The sequence below is a fragment of the Hemiscyllium ocellatum genome, chromosome 15, assembly GCF_020745735.1.
Source record: "Hemiscyllium ocellatum isolate sHemOce1 chromosome 15, sHemOce1.pat.X.cur, whole genome shotgun sequence".
NCBI classification, from domain to species: domain Eukaryota; kingdom Metazoa; phylum Chordata; class Chondrichthyes; order Orectolobiformes; family Hemiscylliidae; genus Hemiscyllium; species Hemiscyllium ocellatum.
In genome coordinates this window covers 4,502,171-4,523,068 of record NC_083415.1, presented here as the reverse complement: position 1 = coordinate 4,523,068, position 20,898 = coordinate 4,502,171, and the positions used below count along the sequence as shown (strand labels likewise).

At 43.3% G+C, this 20,898-nt stretch overlaps 1 protein-coding gene across 1 annotated transcript in view; it reads right to left on the bottom strand.

Annotated features, from left to right (window-relative positions):
• Positions 1 to 20,898, bottom strand: part of ppp4r1l (protein phosphatase 4, regulatory subunit 1-like) — a 139,458-nt gene that overhangs the window by 106,527 nt on the left and 12,033 nt on the right. Inside the window, exon 3 of the mRNA XM_060836247.1 lies at positions 19,038 to 19,170. Coding sequence (XP_060692230.1) covers positions 19,038 to 19,170 — 133 coding nt within the window. The remainder of the gene's footprint in view (positions 1 to 19,037; positions 19,171 to 20,898) is intronic.

Below are 20,898 nucleotides of genomic sequence, written 5' to 3'. Positions count from 1 at the left end.
GCAGGGAAGGTCATGTCTCACAAATTTTATTGAGTCTTTCAAGGAAATGACGAAAATGATTAATGAGGGTAGGGAAATGCATGTAGTCTACATAGATTTTACTACAGCATTTGATAAGGCCCCTAAAGTCTGGTAAGGAAGATAGAACACGGGATCCACATTGAGTTGGACAAGTTGCATACAAATTGTCTTGATCATAGAAGACAGACAATGGTTGGGGAGGGGTGTTTTTCTGACTGGAGGCCTATAACCAGTAACCATTCTCTGCAAGAATAAGTGCCAGATGTAATGTAAGTTTGCAGACAATGCAAAGACTAGAGGAGTTGTGGATAGTGAGGAAGGTTGTCGAAGGATGAGGCAGGATATAGATCAGTAGAAAGTTGGGTGGAGAAATGGCAGGTAGAGTTTAATCTGGACAAGTGTGAAATGATGCATTTTGGGAGGCCAAATGCAAGCGGAAAAAATATACAGTAAATAGCAGGACCTTAGGAGCGTTGATATACAGAGGGATCTTGGGGTGCAAATCCATAGCTCCCTAACAGTCAGCAGTATTAATGTTAGTTAAGCCACATTTAGAGTATGGCGTGCAGTTCTGGTCCCCACACTACAAAAAAGATGTGGAGGCTTTCGAGAGGGTGCAAAGGAGATTTACTTGGATTAGAATGTATTTGGTGTAAGGTGAGGTTGGAAAAACTTGGATTGCTTTTGCTGGAGCATCGATGGCTGAGAGGTGACCTATTAGAAGCATATAACATTATGAGAGGCACAGATAGGGTGGTTGGTCAAAGTCTTTTTTTCCCAGGGTGGAAACTAGGATACAATTCCTATATTTTTTAAACTAATAATGTAGCAACCCCAAGAAAAATTCTAGACTTGGACTTATAGAATGAAGCTTGACAGGTGGAAGTCACATCATTAGAAGAGTGTGCAACTAATCATAATTCAGTTACATTTAGTGTAGTTATGGAAAAGGATAAAGAAAGACCAAGAATTAAAATTCTTAACTTAAGAAAAGCTAATATTACAAAACTGCAAGACGAGTTAGCAAAAAATGCACTGAAATCTGCTACTTGAAGGTAAACATGAAGGTGTCAAATCAGTCAAGGCAAAAACAAAAGATTCATAGAACATAGAAAAACACAGCACAGTACAGGCCCTTTGGCCCTCGATGTTGCGCCGACCCAAGCCTACCTAACCTACACTAGCCCACTATCCTCCATATGCCTATCCAATGCCCGTTTAAATGCCCACAAAGAGGGAGAGTCCACCACTGCTACTGGCAGGGCATTCCATGAACTCACGACTCGCTGAGTAAAGAATCTACCCCTAACATCTGTCCTATACCTACCTCCCCTTAATTTAAAGCTATGCCCCCTCGTAATAGCTGACTCCATATGTGGAAAAAGGTTCTCATTGTCAACCCTATCTAAACCCCTAATCATCTTGTACACCTCCATCAAGTCACCCCTAAACCTTCTTTTCTCCGATGAAAACAGCCCCAAGTACCTCAGCCTTTCCTCATATGATCTTCCTACCATACCAGGCAACATCCTGGTAAACCTCCTCTGCACCCGTTCCAGTGCCTCCACATCCTTCCTATAGTATGGCAACGAAAACTGCACACAATACTCCAGATGCGGCCGCACCAGAGTCTTATACCACTGCAACATGACCTCAGGACTCTGGAACTCAATTCCTCTACCAATAAAAGCCACTACGCCATATGTCTTCTTCACAGCATTATTTACCTGGGTGGCAACTTTCAGAGATCTGTGTACATGGATACCAAGATCCCTCTGCTCATCCACACTACCAAGTATCCGACCATTAACCCAGTACTCCATCTTCTTGTTACTCTTACCAAAGTGAATCACTTCACACTTACCTACATTGAACTCCATTTGCCACCTTTCTGCCCAGCTCTGCAGCTTATCTATATCCCGCTGTAACCTGCCACATCCTTCCTCACTGTCAACAACTCCACCGACTTACGTATCATCCGCAAACTTGCTCACCCAACCTTCTAGCCCCTCCTCCAGGTCATTTATAAAAATGACAAACAGCAATGGTCCCAAAACAGATCCTTGCGGAACACCGCTGGTAACTGCACTCCAAGATGAACCTTTACCATCAACTACCACCCTCTGTCTTCTTCCAGCGAGCCAATTCCTAATCCAAACCTCGAACGCACCCTCAATGCCATACCTCTGTATTTTTTGCAGTAGCCTACCATGGGGAACCTTATCAAACAACTTACTAAAATTCTTATACACCACATCTACCGCTTTACCCTCGTCCACCTCCTTAGTCACCTTCTCAGAGAATTCAATAAAGTTTGTAAGGCACGACCTGCCCTTCACACAACCATGCTGACTATCCTTGATCACATTAGTCCTATCCAGATGTTCATAAATCCTGTCCCTTACAATTCTCTAAGACTTTGCCCACAACTGAAGTGAGACTCACCAGCCTATAGTTACTACGGTTATCCCTACTCCCCTTCTCGAACATTTGCTATCCAGTCTTCTGGCACTATTCCTGTAGACAACGAGGACATAAAAATCAAGGCCAATGGCTCTGCAATCTCCTCCCTTGCTTCCTAGGATAAATGCCATCAGGCCCAGGGGACTTATCTATTTTCACCCTTTCCAGAATTTCCTACATACCTCAAAGCCATCCATTCTAATTAATTGTGACTCAATATTCACATCGGCAACAATGTCCTGTTCCTGAGTGAATACTGACAAAAAGTATTCATTCAGTGTCTCTCCAATCTCTTCAGCCTCCACGCACAACTTCCCACTACTATCCTTGACTGGACCTATTCTTACCCTAGTCATTCTTTTATTCCTGACATACCGATAGAAAGCCTTTGGGTTTTCCCTAATCCTACCAACCAAGGACTTTTCATGTCCCCTCTTTGCTGCTCTTAGCTCTCTCTTTAGATCCTTCCTGGTTACCTTATAACTCTCAATCGTCCCAATTGAACCTTCACGCCTCATCTTTACATAGGCCGCCCTCTTCCCTTTCACAAGGGATTCCAATTCCTTCTTAAACCACGGCTTCCTCACATGACCCTTTCCTCCCTGCTTGACAGGTACATACTTATCAAGGACACTCAATTGCTGCTCCTTGAACAAGCTCCACATATCGATTGTGCCCTTCCCTTAAAGCCTACTTTTCCAAGCCACGCATCCTAAGTCATGCCTCACCGCATCATAATTTCCCTGCCCCCAGCTATAACTCTTGCCCTGTAGTGCACACTTATCCCTCTCCATCACTAGAGTAAAAGTCACCGAATTGTGGTCACTGTCCCCAAAGTGCTCACCTACCTCCAATTCTAACACCTGGCCTGGTTCGTTACCCAGAACCAAATCCAGTATGGCCTCACCTCTTTTTGGTCTGTCTACATATTGTGTCAGGAAACCCTCCTGCACACATTCAAACATATATTTTTACAGTGAAAAAGATGGGACTCCCATTTGTATTTTCTCTTCAAAGTCAAAATAGAATAAGGTGACAAAGAGAATCTCATACCAAAGACGAAAAGCGTAATTACGTCGAAAGCCTAGAAAACTACAAAAAGAAATGCAGGAACAAACTTGAAAAAAATAAATTAGTTTTCCCTCATGAGTGTCAAACAATTTTCTTTAAGTAAAATCAAGAATAAAAGAAAAGATGCTTTATATATACATCAAGTGCAAGCAGATAACCAGGGAAAGAACCGCATAGTGGCTCAGTGGTTAGCACTGCTGCCTCAGCGCACCAGGGTCCCAGGTTCGATTCCAGCCTCGTGCGACTGTCTGTGTGGTATTTGCATATTCTCCCCATGTCTGCGTGGGTTTCCTCCAGGTGCTCCAGTTACCTCCCACAGTCCAAAGATGTGTGGGTCAGGTGAATTGGCCATGCTAAATTGCCCATAGTGTTAGGTGCATTAGTTAGAGGGAAATGGGTCTCGGTGGGTTACTCTTCGGAGGGTCAGTGTGGACTGGTTGGGCCGAAGGGCCTGTTTCCACACTGTAGGGAATATAATCTCATAATTTGCAAAATTTGATCTTGTAATCTCAATTCAATATCTAATAGGACCTTGAAAGTCTCTGACCCCCTAAGGCCAAAGATGATAAACCAGCAAGTTAAGAAGCAGAAGTGTAAATAATATCATAGCAACATTAAAGAGGCATTTAGATAGACACATGAACAGGAACAGAATAGAGGGATATGGACCAGGTTCAGGCAGATGGAATTTGGTTGGAATAGCAATATGGTCAGCATGGCATCAGGTATGGCATTAATTGCACACGTTAATCCAATATTGCTGAAGACTAGCCACATTTTGTTAAATATTTTTGTTTTGCACACATCAGGACAATCCAAGAACATACAAACTTCGACAAAAAAGTATTTTTTTTGGCAATGCTAAGTACTGGACTATCAAATTATAATTTATACATAGCTGAGAAAATGATACAAAAGAAGTAATACTGGAAAGAAATCCAAAACTTAAAACGTGAGAGTACAGATTGGTTGTATAAAAGTAGCCTATGCTACTTGTCAATTTTGAAAACATGTCCTCACCTGACAATCTTAAGTGTTTTATACAAATTACTGAATTTCTTCCTGTTAGAAGTCAAGGTGTCCTACCTACTTCTAACTCGACAAATACATTGTGATTTGGTTTTAAGATTGGACAAATTGACCGAAGCAGCCTAATCAAGATGCAAAGAAAAGTATGGCAGCTGTTTCAGGCCATCTTTTGACAAGTGCATGACAATCTGAATCCCAGGGAATACTGCTTTCTCATCCACCATTCACTCTCTCTCCATCAATCACACTCTTTAGAGAGCACAGTTGCCCAAGCAGAATTTACTTTCAAAAGTAAAACTTCAAAAAATATTGTTAACATACAAAACATCTGTCCACATTTGGGGACAGTTATGTTGAATCAGTGTTTCAGGCTGAATCCTTTTCTTTCGGACTTTCGAAAAATACTTTCAATAGAATCATTAAAAATCAAAAAACTCCAACATGAAAGTCAAGTATTGGCAAAGAACTTGAAGTACTTTGTTTTGAAAATTAAAAATGCTGCAGGTGTTGAAAATATGAAACAATATGTAGAAAATGTTGAAATTACTTGGGTAAGGCAGCATTTAATTGGCTAGGGAGAGATGTTGATTTTTGTATTTTGACAGATACTGCCAACCTTCAAGACCAATGTATGTTGAAAATACCTTCGGAGAAAACTGAGAGAAACGTTAAAGGAACTTTTATTAAAAACATGAGCAAACATCTCAGGTGAGAGAATGAGAAAACTCAAAACTTGAGTACTTGGTCATACTCTCTGGTTGAAGTAGTTTCTCTTTAGCTGTATTCTAAAATGTCTTCCCTTCACTCTAAGACTATGTCCTTGGTTCTTGTCTCTTCTGATCAATGGAAACATCTTCCCAACATCTATTCTATCCAGGCCATTCAGTATTCTGTATGTTTCATTTAGATTCTCCCCTCATCATTTTAAACTCCATTGAGTATAAACCCATAGTTCTCAAACGTCCCTCATATGTTAAACTTTTCATTCTGGGACCATTCTCATGAATCTCCTTTGAACACACTCCAGGGTCAGTACATCCTTCCAGAGATATGGGGCCCAAAACTGCGCACAATACTCCAAATGTGGTCTGACCAGAGCCTTATAGAACCTCAGAAGTACATCCCTGCTTTCATATGCAAGTCCTCTCAAAATAACTCTCATCACAGCATTTGCCTTCCTAACTACTGACTCAATCTGCAAGTTCACCTTGACAGAATCCTGGACTAGAACTTGCAAATCTTTTTGCAATTCAGACTTCTGAATTTTTTTCCCCATTTAGAAAATAGTCCATGCCTCTATTCTTCCTACCAAAGTGCAGGATCTCACACTTTCCCACGTTGTATTCCATCTGCCACTTCTTTGCCTATTCTCCTAACCTGTCCAAATCCTTCTGCAGCCTCCCTGCCTCCTCAATGCTACCAGTCTCTCTTTGTAACGTCTGCAAACTGAGCCAGAATGCCCTCAGTTCCTTCATCTCGATCATTAATATTGTGGTTCTGTTCGCCGAGCTGGAAGTTTTTATTGCAAACGTTTCGTCCCCTGGCTAGGAGACATCATCAGTGTTCTGGAGCCTCCTGCGAAGCGCTTCTTTGATGTTTCTTCCGGTATTTATAGTGATCTGTCCTTGCCGCTTCCGGGTGTCAGTTTCAGCTGTCCGCTGTAGTGGTTGGTATATTGGGTCCAGGTCGATGTGTTTGTTGATGGAGTTTGTGGATGAATGCCATGCCTCTAGGAATTCCCTGGCTGTTCTCTGTCTGGCTTGCCCTATGATAGTAGTGTTTTCCCAGTCGAATTCATGTTGCTTGTTGTCTGAGTGTGTGGCTACTAGGGATAGCTGGTCGTGTCGTTTCGTGGTTAGTTGATGTTCATGTATGCGGATTGTTAGCTGTCTTCCTGTTTGTCCTATATAGTGTTTTGTGCAGTCCTTGCATGGTATTTTGTAAACTACATTAGTTTTGCTCATGTTGGGTATCGGCGCCTTTGTTCTAGTAAGTTGTTGTCTGAGCGTGGCTGTTGGTTTGTGTGCCGTTATGAGTCCTAAGGGTCGCAGTAGTCTGGCTGTCAGTTCTGAAACGCTCCTGATGTATGGTAGTGTGGCTAGTCCTTTTGGTTGTGGCATGTCCTCGTTCCGTGGTCTATCTCTTAGGCATCTGTTGATAAAGTTGCGCGGGTATCCGTTTTTGGCGAATACCTTGTATAGGTGTTCCTCTTCCTCTTTTCGCAGTTCTGGTGTACTGCAGTGTGTTGTAGCTCTTTTGAATAGTGTCCTGATGCAGCTTCGTTTGTGTGTGTTGGGGTGGTTACTTTCATAGTTTAGGACTTGGTCTGTGTGTTGTTTTCCTGTGTACCCTTGTGGTGAATTCTCCGTTCGGTGTTCTCTGTACTATCACGTCTAGGAATGGGAGTTGGCTATTCTTTTCTTCTCTCGTGAATCGGATTCCTGTGAGCGTGGCGTTGATGATCCGGTGTGTTTTTGATGATTACAAACGTGTCATCGACATATCTGACCCAGAGTTTGGGTTGAATTTGTGGTAGGGCTGTTTGTTCTAACCTTTGCATAACTGCTTCTGCTATGAGTCCCGAGATTGGTGATCCCATGGGTGTTCCGTTGATTTGTTCGTATATCTGATTGTTGAATGTAAAGTGTGTAGTGAGGCCTCACTACACACTTTACATTCAACAATCAGATATACGAACAAATCAACGGAACACCCATGGGATCACCAATCTCGGGACTCATAGCAGAAGCAGTTATGCAAAGGTTAGAACAAACAGCCCTACCACAAATTCAACCCAAACTCTGGGTCAGATATGTCGATGACACGTTTGTAATCATCAAAAACACACCGGATCATCAACGCCACGCTCACAGGAATCCGATTCACGAGAGAAGAAAAGAATAGCCAACTCCCATTCCTAGACGTGATAGTACAGAGAACACCGAACGGAGAATTCACCACAAGGGTACACAGGAAAACAACACACACAGACCAAGTCCTAAACTATGAAAGTAACCACCCCAACACACACAAACGAAGCTGCATCAGGACACTATTCAAAAGAGCTACAACACACTGCAGTACACCAGAACTGCGAAAAGAGGAAGAGGAACACCTATACAAGGTATTCGCCAAAAACGGATACCCGCGCAACTTTATCAACAGATGCCTAAGAGATAGACCACGGAACGAGGACATGCCACAACCAAAAGGACTAGCCACACTACCATACATCAGGAGCGTTTCAGAACTGACAGCCAGACTACTGCGACCCTTAGGACTCATAACGGCACACAAACCAACAGCCACGCTCAGACAACAACTTACTAGAACAAAGGAGCCGATACCCAACATGAGCAAAACTAATGTAGTTTACAAAATACCATGCAAGGACTGCACAAAACACTATATAGGACAAACAGGAAGACAGCTAACAATCCGCATACATGAACATCAACTAGCCACGAAACGACACGACCAGCTATCCCTAGTATCCACACACTCAGACAACAAGCAACATGAATTCGACTGGGAAAACACTACCATCATTGGGCAAGCCAGACAGAGAACAGCCAGGGAATTCCTAGAGGCATGGCATTCACCCACAAACTCCATCAACAAACACATCGACCTGGACCCTATATACCAACCACTACAGCGGACAGCTGAAACTGACACCCGGAAGCAGCAAGGACGGATCACTATAAACACCGGAAGAAACATCAAAGAAGCGCTTCGCAGGAGGCTCCAGAGCACTGATGATGTCTCCTAGCCAGGGGACGAAACGTTTGCAACAAAAACTTCCAGCTTGGCGAACAGAACCACAACAACGAGCACCCGAGCTACAAATTAGATTGTTAGATTAGACTTACAGTGTGGAAACAGGCCCTTCGGCCCAACAAGTCCACACCGACCCGCCGAAGCGAAACCCACCCATACCCCTACATTTACCCCTTACCTAACACTACGGACAATTTAGCATGGCCAATTCACCTGACCCGCACATCTTTGGACTGTGGGAGGAAACCGGAGCACCCGGAGGAAACCCACGCAGACACGGGGAGAACGTGCAAACTCCACACAGTCAGTCACCTGAGTCGGGAATTGAACCCGGGTCTCAGGTGCTGTGAGGCAGCAGTGCTAACCACTGTGCCACCGTGCCGCCCACAAACCTTGATCATTAATATATAAAATGAAAAGTTGTAGTCCCAATACTGAGCCTTGCAGGACACCACGGTCCTTCTCAGGCTGCCATCCTGAGAAGGAACCTTTCATGCCCATTCTATGCTTTCTGCCAGTCAGCCAAGCTTCTATCCAAGCTATAATCTTGCTTCTGACACCATGAGCCCTTATCTTACTCAGTAGCCTCCCATGCGGCACCTTGTCAGAGACCTTCTTAAAGTCCAGGTAGATAACATTTATTGGCTCTCCTTGGTCTATTCTGCTCTTCAATTTCTCAACAAATTCTAGAAGATTTGTCAGGCATGACCTCCCCTTGATGAAACCATGCTGACTTTGCCCTATTTTACTATATATTTCAAAGTATTCAGTAATCGCATCCTTCACAATGGATTCCAGGATCTTCCCCACGACAGAGATCAGGCTAATCGGTCTATAATTTTCCATCTTTTGCCTTACTCCCTTTTTAAAACAGGGTGCCATGTTAGCCATTTTCCAGTCCTCTGGAACCCTCCCTGATTCTAGCAATTCCTGAAAGATCACCACTATCGCCTCACTATCTCTTCAGTTCGCTCCCTTAGAAATGTGGTGTAGCCCATCTGGTCTAGGTGATTTATCTACCTGCAGGCAATTTAGTTTTTCTAGCACCTTCTCCTTGGTAATGGCCACCATACCCAGCTCTGCGCTCTAACTCTCTTGAATTTTTGGAATATTATTTGAGTCTTCAACTGTGAAGACTTATACGAAATAATTATTCAGTTCCTCAGCCATTTCTTTGTTGTCCACTGCTATCTCTCCATTGACCCAATGTCCACTTTGCCTCTCTTTTGCCCTTTATATATCTAAAGAAACACTTACAGCCTTTGACAAAGGGTCAGTTAGACTCGAAACGTCAGCTCTTTTCTCTCCTTACAGATGCTGCCAGATCTGCTGAGATTTTCCAGCATTTTCTCTTTTGGTTTCAGGTTCCAGAATCTGCAGTAATTTCTTTTTACTTACAGCCTTCTTTTACATTACTGGCTAGCTTACCCTCAATTTAATCTTCTCCTTCCTTATTTCTTTGCCTTCTGTTCATCTTTGTAAGCTTTCCAATGCTCTGGTTTCCCATATCCCTTCGTCACATTATATGCTTTCTCTTTTGCTTTTACACTATCCCTGACTTCCCTAGCCAGCCTTGGTTACCTCACCCTCCCTGTACCATGTTGCTTTTTCATTGGGATGGATCTTTGCTGTCTCTCTTGAATTACTCCAGGAATTCCTTTCATTGCTGTTCCAATGTCTTTCCTGTTAGGGTCCTCTCTCAGTCAAACTCCTCCCACGTACCTCTGTAGTTGCCTTTATTCAGCTGTAATACCATTACCTGTGATTCTATCTTCTTCCTCTCAAATTGCACAGTAAACACAATCATATTATGGTCACTGCCTCTGAAGGGTTCCTTCACCTTAAGCTCCCTTATCAAGTCTGCCTCATTTCACAACACTAAATCCTATACTGCCTGTTCCCTTGTGGGCTCCACCACAAGCTGCAACAAAATGTAGCAACACTTCATCAGAACTGCAGTGAAGTGTGGAAAGGGGCAGCATTGATACTAAAGTTGGCGGAGGGTGCTAGTGGAGGATGTATAGTGCTGGTGAAGAAAAGATCTTGATAGTTCAGATTAAGGAATAGGCATGTGAGAATGGCAGAACAATGCTGCGTCTCACTACCAGATTTGAAAGAGAAGACACAGGGGTTGGGGAAGGGAGAGACGACATGGTGACAGAGAATGTAACATGTAAAGCAGAATAAAGGGAAGATATGAAAGTTGATTCACTTAAGGCGTTGAACTTAATATTAAGTCCAGAAGGCTGTAAAGTAGCTATTCTTAAGATGAGTTGTTGTTCCTCCAATTTGTGCTGTGGTTCACTGGAGCATGCGGAGGACCAGTAAGTGAGCATACAAGGATACTGTGTTGAACTGACAGGAAGCTCGGGGTCATGTCTGCGCACAAACCAGAGATATTCTGCAAAGCAGTCATCCAGTCTGCTTTTGGTTTCTCTAATATAGAGTACACCATACAAGAGTAGAATGCAGCAAATAAGATTGGATGAGAGACAGATGAAATGCTGCTTCATGTGGAAAGGCTGTTTAGGACCTTGGATGGTGAGCAAGGAGGTGCTAACGGGGCAGGGGCTGCACCTTCTGTGCTTATACAACAGATGCCAGGAGAAGAGGGGATTGGAGTTGGTGGTCATTGCATTGAACAGAGGGCCACAGATGGAATGATTCCTGCAAAATACAAATGGGAAGTGAGTTGAAGATGTCTTTGGTGGCAGCGTTCTGCTGGAATTGTCTGAAATGGCAGAGAATGATCCTTTGAATGCAGAGACTGGGAGGATGAAAAGTGAGAACAAGGAGGACCTGATCATGTTCTTGTGAGTGATGGGAAGGGGCAGGGGTGGAAGCAAGGGTGATAGGTCAGTTGTGGTTGAGGGCCCTATCAACTACAATGGGTGTGGATAAAGAGTGGAAATGGAAAAAGCACAGCAGGTCGAACAGCACCAGTGGAGAAGGGGAATCAACATTTCAGGTCTGCAAAATAAATAGAGAGAGAGGGTGGGGCTGGGGGAAAGACAAGTGGGATGGCAATAGGTGTATGCAGCCAGGAGATGGCTGTGACTGGTCAGTGGGAAGGGTGGAACGGATAGGTCAGAAGGAAGATGGACAGATAGGTCCAGGTTAAGAGGGTAGGGCGGAGAGGGAGGATTCGGCCTGGACCGAGGTGGAGTTGGGGAGATTTGGAAGCTGGTGAATTCTATGTTGAGGTCATATGGTTGTAAGCTCCCAAGGTGGAAGATAAGGTGTGCTTCCTCCAGTTTGCGTGTGGCCAATTGTTGAAGGTGGAGGAAGCCCAGGATGGACATGTCATCAGGCGAGTAGCAATGGATGGCAACCAGAAGATGGGGTTGGTTGGAGTGCATGGATCATTAATGTTCCCTGAACTGGTTCCCGAGTTTGCGTTTGGTCTTTCTGATGCAGAGGAGACCATATCAGTAGCAACAGATGTAATAAATCAGGTTAGAGGAAATGCACATGAATCTCCACCGGACCTGGAATGATTCTTTGAGGCCTTGGGCGGAGGTGTGGGGTGGGGGTGTTGGGTGTTTTGCATCTGCTCCAACTGCAGGGGAAGGTTCCAGGTGTGGGTTGGAGGAGAGTTTGGACTTAACAAGGAAATTGCAGAGGGAACAGTCCCTGCGAAAAGTGGATAGGGGTGGGGAGGGAAATATAATTTTGGTCATAGTGTCAGACTTCAGGTGGCGGTGGATGAGGTGTTGGACTTGGAGATTAGTGGGGTAGAATGTGAAGACCCGGGGGCACTCTAACCTTGTTGTGGTTGGGGAGCTTTTGTATGAGGGCAGCAGTGCGGGAAATGGAAGAGATGCAGTAGAGGGCATTTTTGATCATGGGCAAGTGGAAATTGCATTCTTTGAAATAGGAGAACATTTGGGATGTTCTGAAATGGAATTGCTAAACCTACGAGCAAATACGGTCGAGGAATTGGGAATATGGGATTGCTTTTTTTTTGCAGGAAGAGGTTTGGTAGGAGGTGTAATCAGAGTAGCTGTGGGAGTCGGTAGGTTTGTAATAGATGTCGGTGCTGAGTTTGCTTGCTAGAGATGGAGGTGGCAAGATCCAGGAAGGGGAGGGAGGTGTCAGAAATGGCTCAGGTGAATTTGACGTCAGGATGGAAGCTGTGGGTGAAGTGGATGAACTGTTCAAATTCCTTGTGGGAGCATGAGGCAACATTGATACAGTCATCGATGTAGTGGAGGAAAAGTGGAGGGGTGGTGCCAGTGTAGCTGCAGAAAACTGTTCCACGTACCCTACTAAGAGGCAGGCATAACTTGGACCCATGCAGGTACCCATGGCCATCCCTCTGGTTTGCAGGAAGTGGGAGCATTGAAACGAAAGGTCGTAGAGGCTGAGGACCACTTCCGCCACGCGGATGAGAGTGTCAGTGGAGGGGGATTGGTTAGGTCTGTGGGAGAGGAAGAGACAGAGGGCCTTGAGGCCCTCCTCATGAGGGATACAGGTGTAGAGAGACAGGATCTCCATGGTGAAGATGAGGTGTTGGGGGCCAGGGAACTGAAACTCGAATGTAGGTGGGGAGTTCCTGGACCAAACAGGACAGGATGGAGTTGAGATAAGAGGAGTTCAGTGGAGCAGGCAAAGATGATCAGTTGAACTGGACAGTCAGGTTTACGAATTTTAGGAAGAAGATAAAATCTTCTCATAGGGAAACGATGAGGTTGGAGGCTGTGGATGGGAGATCTCCTGAGATTGTGAATCACCTTTGGGGATGATGGTTTGGTGATGAGAGGTGGGGTCGTGATCAAAGGGACAGTAGGAGGAGGTGTCAGCAAGTTGTTGCATGGCTTCGGTGTGCCAAACTACCACCGCACGTCCCTTGTCAGCTGGTTTGATGGTGAAGTTGGGGTTGGAGTGGAGTCCACACATCCCACCAACTCCTTTCCCATGTCTCAAACCTTCCCCTGCGACTGCAGCAGAAGCAAAACCTACCCCACACCTCCCCCCTCATCTCCATCCAAGGCCTCAAATAATCTTTCCAAGTCCAAGAGATTTCACATGCATTACCTCGAACCTGATTTATTGCATCCATTGCGACCAATATGGTCTCCTCTACATCGGTGAGACTGAGCGCAAACTCGGGAACCGGTTCAGGAAACAATCAACTCCATCTTCCAGTTGCCATCCGTTTCAATTTCCCCTCCTGCTCCCCAATGGCATATCCATCCTGAGCCTCCTCCATCGTCCACACAAGTCCACATGCAAACTGGAGGAAAAACACCTCATCTTCCACCTTGGGAGCTTACAACGGTGGCTCAGTGGTTATCACAGCACCAGGGTCCCAGGTTCAATTCCAGCATCAGGTGACTGTCTGTGTGGAGTTTGCACATTCTCCCCGTGTCTGCGTGGGTTTCCTCCGGGTGCTTCAGTTTCCTTCCACAGTCCAAAGATGTGCAAGTCAGGTGAATTGGCCATTGAAACAGTCGGAGGGAAATTGGTCTGGGAGGGTTACTCTTCGGAGGGTGGGTGTGGATTGGTTGGGCCGAAGAGCCTGTTTGCACACTCCAAGGAATCTAATCTAACCTAAACCATATGGCCTCAACACAGAATTCACCAGCTTCCAAATCTCCCCAACCCCAACTCATTCTGTGCCTAGCCCTCCCTCTCCACCCTGCCCCCTTAACCTGCCTGTACCTATCCATCTTTCCACCTATCCATTCCACTCTTGCCACTGACCAATCACAGCCACCTCCCAGCTATCTTTCCCCTTTATCCGCCCCAAAAGATTCTAACCTGAATCATCGATTCCCCATCTCATTTGATGCTGCTTGATCTGCTGTGCTTTTCCCAGCCCACTCTTTATCCATTCTGACACTCAACCATCTGCAGTTCTTGCTATCTCCAACTCCAGTGAGCAGGAAATCACTGTTAAGGAAGAAGCAAGTGATGTCAGCAGCACTGTTTTGGAACATATGTGATATCGGTGAAGGAACTGGGAGAATGCGATGTAGTCCTTGCAGAACGTGGGAGGCGAAGAGATGTAGTGGAGGGAGTCAGTGGCTTTGTAGTGAATGGCAGTGGAGAGTTTATTCCCCAAAATGGAGACAGAGAGGTCAAGCAAAGGAAGGCAAGTGTCGGAAATGGACGATGTGAAAGTTATGGAGGGATGGAAACTGGAGACAGTGAAAGAGTTGTGGGATGGGGCCAGTGCAAGACTGAAACAAGGATTGTTCCACATATCCCATAAAGATACAGGCATAACTGAGTATTTCTTCCCTTTCCTTGAGATTTGCTTGTTACTTTCTCTGTCACCATGTCCTCTCTCCCCACCCCCATCCCAGTGGGACTGTCTTCTCTTTCAAGTCTGGCAGCAAGACATACCATTGGTCTGCCATTCTCACATTCCGATCACTTAATCTGAATTAACATCTTTTCTTCACCAACATTCTACATCCTCCACTGCCACACCACTCCCTTCCAACTACAACATCAGTGCTTCCCCCTCCACTTCAGTTCTGAAGATGAGACATCTAGATTCGAAACATTAGCTTGCTCTCTCTCCATGGATGCTGTGAGACCCACGGTGATCTCCAGCATTTGTTGTTTTCAGCCTATTTTTTCTAGCCTCTCCTTACAGTTCATATCCTCTAATCCAAGCAGCATCCCAGTGAACCCTCTCACGATTTTATAAAGCTCTGTAAAGTCACCCCCTCAACCTCCTACGCTCCAGGGAAAAAAGTCCCAGAATATCCAGCCTGTCCTTTTCACTCAAACCCACTACTCAAAATTACATCCTTGTAAATCTTTTCTACATTCTTTCCAATTTAGTAATATCCTTCCGAAAGCATAGCAACAAGAAACATATGCAATACTCCAAAATGACTTCAGTAATGTCCTGTACAGCCACAACATGACATCTCACTTCTTATACACAATTCTCTGACTAAAGGAAGCAAGCGTGCTAGACACCACCTTCCCCACTACTTTCAAGGAACTATTTACCTTGAAAACAGAGAAAGGAACTAGTCTCCCTGTTCAACAACATTCCTCAGAGCTCTACCATTAATTGTGTCAAACTATCAAAGCAGCCACTAAGTCAAGTCTGGAGGTTTAACCATAAGAAACTCACTTAATTACAAATTCTGGATATCACGTGATCTAGCTTGGAAAAAAAGTTTGTATAAAATATCCGAGAATCATCCCTGCAAGGTCAGAACTCTCAGGGCAGGTGGATGTCCAAAGTTTGCAGTGACAAAATTTGTTCACCATAGGCTTGAATGAATGTATTGTATAATCATAACAGTTAGTACACTACCACAGTAATAAATTGGTGTATTATAAGTTGTTCCTGTTTTTGGGTGATTGGCATCAGGATTGTAGAATCATACAGTCCAGAAGAAATCCTTCAGCCAATTAGGTTTGTACCACGAAAAATATACTACTCCTTACACTTGTCCCACTTACCAGCCCTAGGCCCACAGCCTTGAACGTTCTGATACTTCAAGTGCTCATCCAAGTAATTTTTCAAGGGTGTGAGGTGATTCTGTTATTGGCTCTTCAACTAAGGGGAACAGCTGCTGTCTATCCACAATGTTCATGCCCCTCATAATCTGATCTGCCTCTATCAGCTTCCCTCTCAACTTTCACTGCTCCAAAAGAATACAACCTGGGTTTACCAGCCATTCTTCATGGCTGATATGTTCAATCCCAGGCAACATCCTGGTGAATTTCCTCTATACTCCCACCAGTGCAATCACATCCTTCCTTTAATCTGGTGACCAGAACTGCATACTAAACTCCAGCGGTGATTCAACAAATGTCATGTACAACTCGAACACAACCTCCCTGCTCTTGTGATCTGTATCTCGACAGATCAATGCAAGTGTCCTGTATTTATTCTTAACCATCTTATTAGCCTGCCCTGCTGCCTTTAGGGATCTGTGGACAAACAAATGAGAAAGTCTTTACCTGAACTATGTTGGCTCCAGTGTTTGAGTGAGCTGCATAATAAGGGAAATAGGTTTTAAACTAAATAGTGGGAGTGAAGAATCAAACTAAGGAAGTAATGGTAAATCAATAAGTAAAGATAAGCAACAGAGAAAGTTATTAATATAGAAAATGACAGACTGTGACAGGAAGGGATAGAGTACAAATCTAAAATTAAAATTAATTTAAAAAAGCTTTAAAGGTTATAAAAACAAAACTGAAGACTCTGTATCTGAATACATGTAACATTTGAAACAAACGAACCCATAGCAAGAACAGAAATAAATAAAACAAACTTATATCCATTCCAAAAGATGGGGCTGCACTATGACAGAGTGGGATCAAAACATTGAAAACTACATGCCACTAATGAAAAACAGGAAGCTATGAGCAGAAGGAGCTCTGTTATTTAGAAATGGTATCAGCACAAAAAAAGGAATGACCTAAACTCGTCTCGGATTGACAGAATATAAAACAATGAACTGCAGGCTAGTTTGCTTAACATGTGGGGAAGGTGCTAGAACTTATTATTAAGAACATTATCTTAGGCATTTGGAAACAAAACATGATAACTTGGCAGAGTCAACATGGTTTTGTGAAAGTCATGATTCGCTAATTTATTGGAATTCTTTGCAGAAATAACATGTGGTGTTGATGTTCAGAAACTGATGGCTGTATTGCATTGCGTTTCCAGAAGGCATTCACTTCAAAAGGTTCGTGGGCAGATGCTCATAGTGCATGGGATAATATATTGGCATGGATACAAGATAGGCTAGCTAACAGGAAACAGGGGACACACACACAACCTTTTTCTGGTTGGTAAGATGTAACAAATAGCATGATACATGCATCAGCACTGAGGCTTCAACTTTAAAAAATTTATATAAATTACTCAGATGAAGGAACTGAAAGTACCACTGCAATATTTGCTAAAGACAAGACAATATGGGATGTGCAAGTTAGTTGCATTATTCAGGGGAACTGTAGAGTAATAGGGTAGGGGAACAGGTCTGGGTGGGGTACTCTGAGGTTCAATGTGGACTTGTTGGGCCAAAATGGCCTGTTTCCACACTGTAGGGTTCTACTCTATTCTATTCTAATATGTGGAAAATAAGTATTGAAAAAAAAAATCAAAAGGCTATAAAGGGATATGGATATTGTGATTGGCCAAAGATCTGGCACATATGTTACAATGCAAGAAAATTTAAATTTGTCCTTTGCAAAGAATTTTGAAAAAAATATTTAACCTACTTAGATCACAGAGCTGAGAGATGCAAAGGAATCTAGGTATCCCAATGCACAAATCACAAAACATTAGGATGCAGGTACAGCAAGTATTAAAGTGGGTGACACAGTGGTTCAGTAGCTCAGTGGTTGGGCAGAACGGTGGCTCAGTGGTTAGCACTGCTGCCTCACAGTGCCAGGGACCAGGATTCAATTCCAGCCTCAGGTGACAGCCCATGTTGAGTCTGCACATTCTTCCAGTGTCTGCGTGGGTTTCCTCCCACAATCCAAAGATGTACAGATCAGGTGAATTGGCCGAAGTGTTAGATGAGCTAGTCAGGGGTAAATATAGGGTAGAGAAATGGGTCTGGGTAGGTTACTCTTTGGAGATCGGTGTGGACTTGTTGGGCTGAAGGGCCTGTTTCCATACTGTTGGGAATGTAATCTAATCTAATCCAAAGAAAGCTGATAAGAAAAAAAACTTATGTAATAGGAAAAGGAGGAGGAGACCATGCTGCCACTCAATCCCACCCTCCATTCAACAAGATCATGGCTGATCTGTCCCATGTTTCAACAGTTCCTTCATGCCAGCTCATCGAGACCTTGTACGTCTCCATTCAAAAGTCTAAACACCTGTTCTTTAAATACATTCAGTGATCCAGCTTCCACAACTCCCTTAACTCCAAATATTGATTAATTGTTATGTGAAGAAACTCTTTTACAGCTAAGTCCTGAATCTTACAGCAATGGAGCATGTGGACACAGAAATTTTGTTGCAGCTATAGAAAACCCAGGTTAGACTTCACTTAGAAGTACTGTGAGCAGATCTGGGGGGCACCATGTCTTAGGAAGGACGCTGAGTTGAAAGTAGCGCAACATACGTTTAAAAGAATGATCTGTGAGACTTCAAGGATTAAGTTTTAGGATTTATTACATAAATTAGGCCTGCTTCCTTTAGAATTTAGAAAGTTAAGTGGTGATCTGAGCAAAGTTTTTAAAAATATTAATAGAAAAGTATAGGGTAGATAGACATAAACTATTTCCATTGGTTGAAGATTTTAGAATTAGGGTGAAGTCTGACAATTAGGGCCAGGTGGTTCAGGATAGATGTTCCAAAGTACTTCTACACACAAAGGGTGACAGTGATTTGGAGCTTTCTTCCGCTAATGACAGTTAATGCAAGTTCAATTGTTAATTTTAAATCTGAGAGAATTAAAGGATTCTGGCCAAAGGGAAATATGTGGAGTGAGACCACAGATCAGTCATGATCTCACCGAATGGTGGAATTGCTTGAAGGGCTACATGGCCTCCTGCTGTTCCTATGATCCTACGAAACAGTGTCAAAAACAGCCAAACCTCCAGACTCCGGGTATGCCAACAAGGCAAAACAGTGAATAGGAAACAGATACCTGTTGAGACACTGACTTACATGGCTGGACTGCCACATTTTGATCAGCCCTGCATACACAAGTCTCTATTGTTTCTTGTCTTACCTGTTGAATACATTGTCACTGGCAGCATACTTCTCCAGTCTGGAAAGAGGTGTCATTTCATCTTGATTTGCCAAATCCAAGAACGAGGTTATCCGTATTCCATCACAGTCGGAGCTGTACTCATCAAACCCAACTGTAAGCCAAGAACAAAGTGTCAAGTGGTTGCATTGACACAGGTCACTCAGTTCCTAACAAAGCTTAGGCAAAACAGTCGCAGTGCCTTATAAGAAAAATGTGATGCAGGTTTGTGTATTGCAATGCACCAATGCAGTTTCATAGCAGCAAGATACAAAGCAGAAAGATTCTTTGCGCAATGGAGGGTAACTAATATCATGCAGAAAAGTGCTAAATAAACTGGTTAGAGTGTATTGGAAGTACTTTGCCTATCTGTCAGACATGAAATAATAGCAGCTTGGAAAAGGGGAGGATGCCTGTGAAAGCCCTGTGCTGGGATAGGATTGGACAGCAAGGCTTTGCTTAACATTAGGAAACTTGACCCAAATGCTAAGCCACCTTTCACAGCACTTCCTGGTTAGTAGTACCTGTCAAATAAATTGCCACAACTCTGAAGATGTGTGTACATGTGTAGTGTCCAAGTGATTATCTGTACATCTCTATGACAGTAAGTTCCCATTGTCATTAGTACTGGAGCTAGCAGCCTGAATTGGTTTCGCAGCAACTGAAGTTGCAACATTTAATCAGTTAACACGTAGTACATGAACTAGCTATTACAGTCACCAGATTTCAAAAGACTCAAGAAAATCCATGCACTTATTTGGCAGCTTTCCTTACAACGTCCCAAAACATCAGTGGATTCATTTCTAATTGAAGCATAGTTACATTTAAAAATGCACTAGCCAACTGCCATAGATCAATAACCTACAAACAACAAGCAATAATTAGCTTTTTTTTGAACTTTGGAAAAATCAGCCAATTCCCAGTAACAGCATCATAGTTAAAAGAAAAATACGGTTTTCCTCATGGAAAGATTATGTGCTCAAATCAGAGTGGCCTTGGTGCTAAATCATCACAAGCTTTTCCAGTCAGCCTCAAAGGTCCAAGAATAAAGGGTAAGCTATTCAGGACCGAGGTGAGGAGAACTTTCTTCACTCAGAGTTGTGAACCTGTGGATTTCCCTACCAGAGAAAGCTATTGGGGCCGGTTCATTAGATGGAGATAGACAGAAAGTGATAGTGGGATACTGGATACTGTATGATCAGCCATGATCACATTCAATGAAGAAGCAGACTGGAACGGTTGAATGGTCTACCCTTGAACCTATTTTCTAAGCTACTTGGTTTAACATCAAGAACAAATTTTTCAGCATTAAATCAAATGCAATATCTCATTCATTTTTGTGTGATCTGTATGCAGTATAAGAAGATGGAAGGCATTACTTTAGAAATTGCAAGATTGATGCAGTCAGTTCTGCTACATCAAGTGTTTCTTCAATGCAAATTGGCTTTAACGTGATTGAAGAATTTAGACCGTTACTTGTAGAATGAAAACTTCCTTATCTTAATTGGCTATAATGTGATTCTAGCCCCATTAGTTTAAACAGTGCGGCTATTGCACGATCTTATCTCACAGGAGTAGAACTATTGCATTAAATCAGAACCGATTGTATTTTGGAGGTCTATGTACTGAACAATACATTAATGTCACAATCAGATGGTTATCTACAAGTACAGTAAATTAAGCGGTGAAACTCAGTTTTCTAGCATCTTTATCCCCTTGTATTGAAATGCTACACTAATAAGATATGAACTTTGCATTCTCATTTCAAACATTTGCAACAAAACCTAGTCATAGAAGAGGCAAAGCTCTCATTCAACACACCAATTCTCTGCCAGTATTTTCC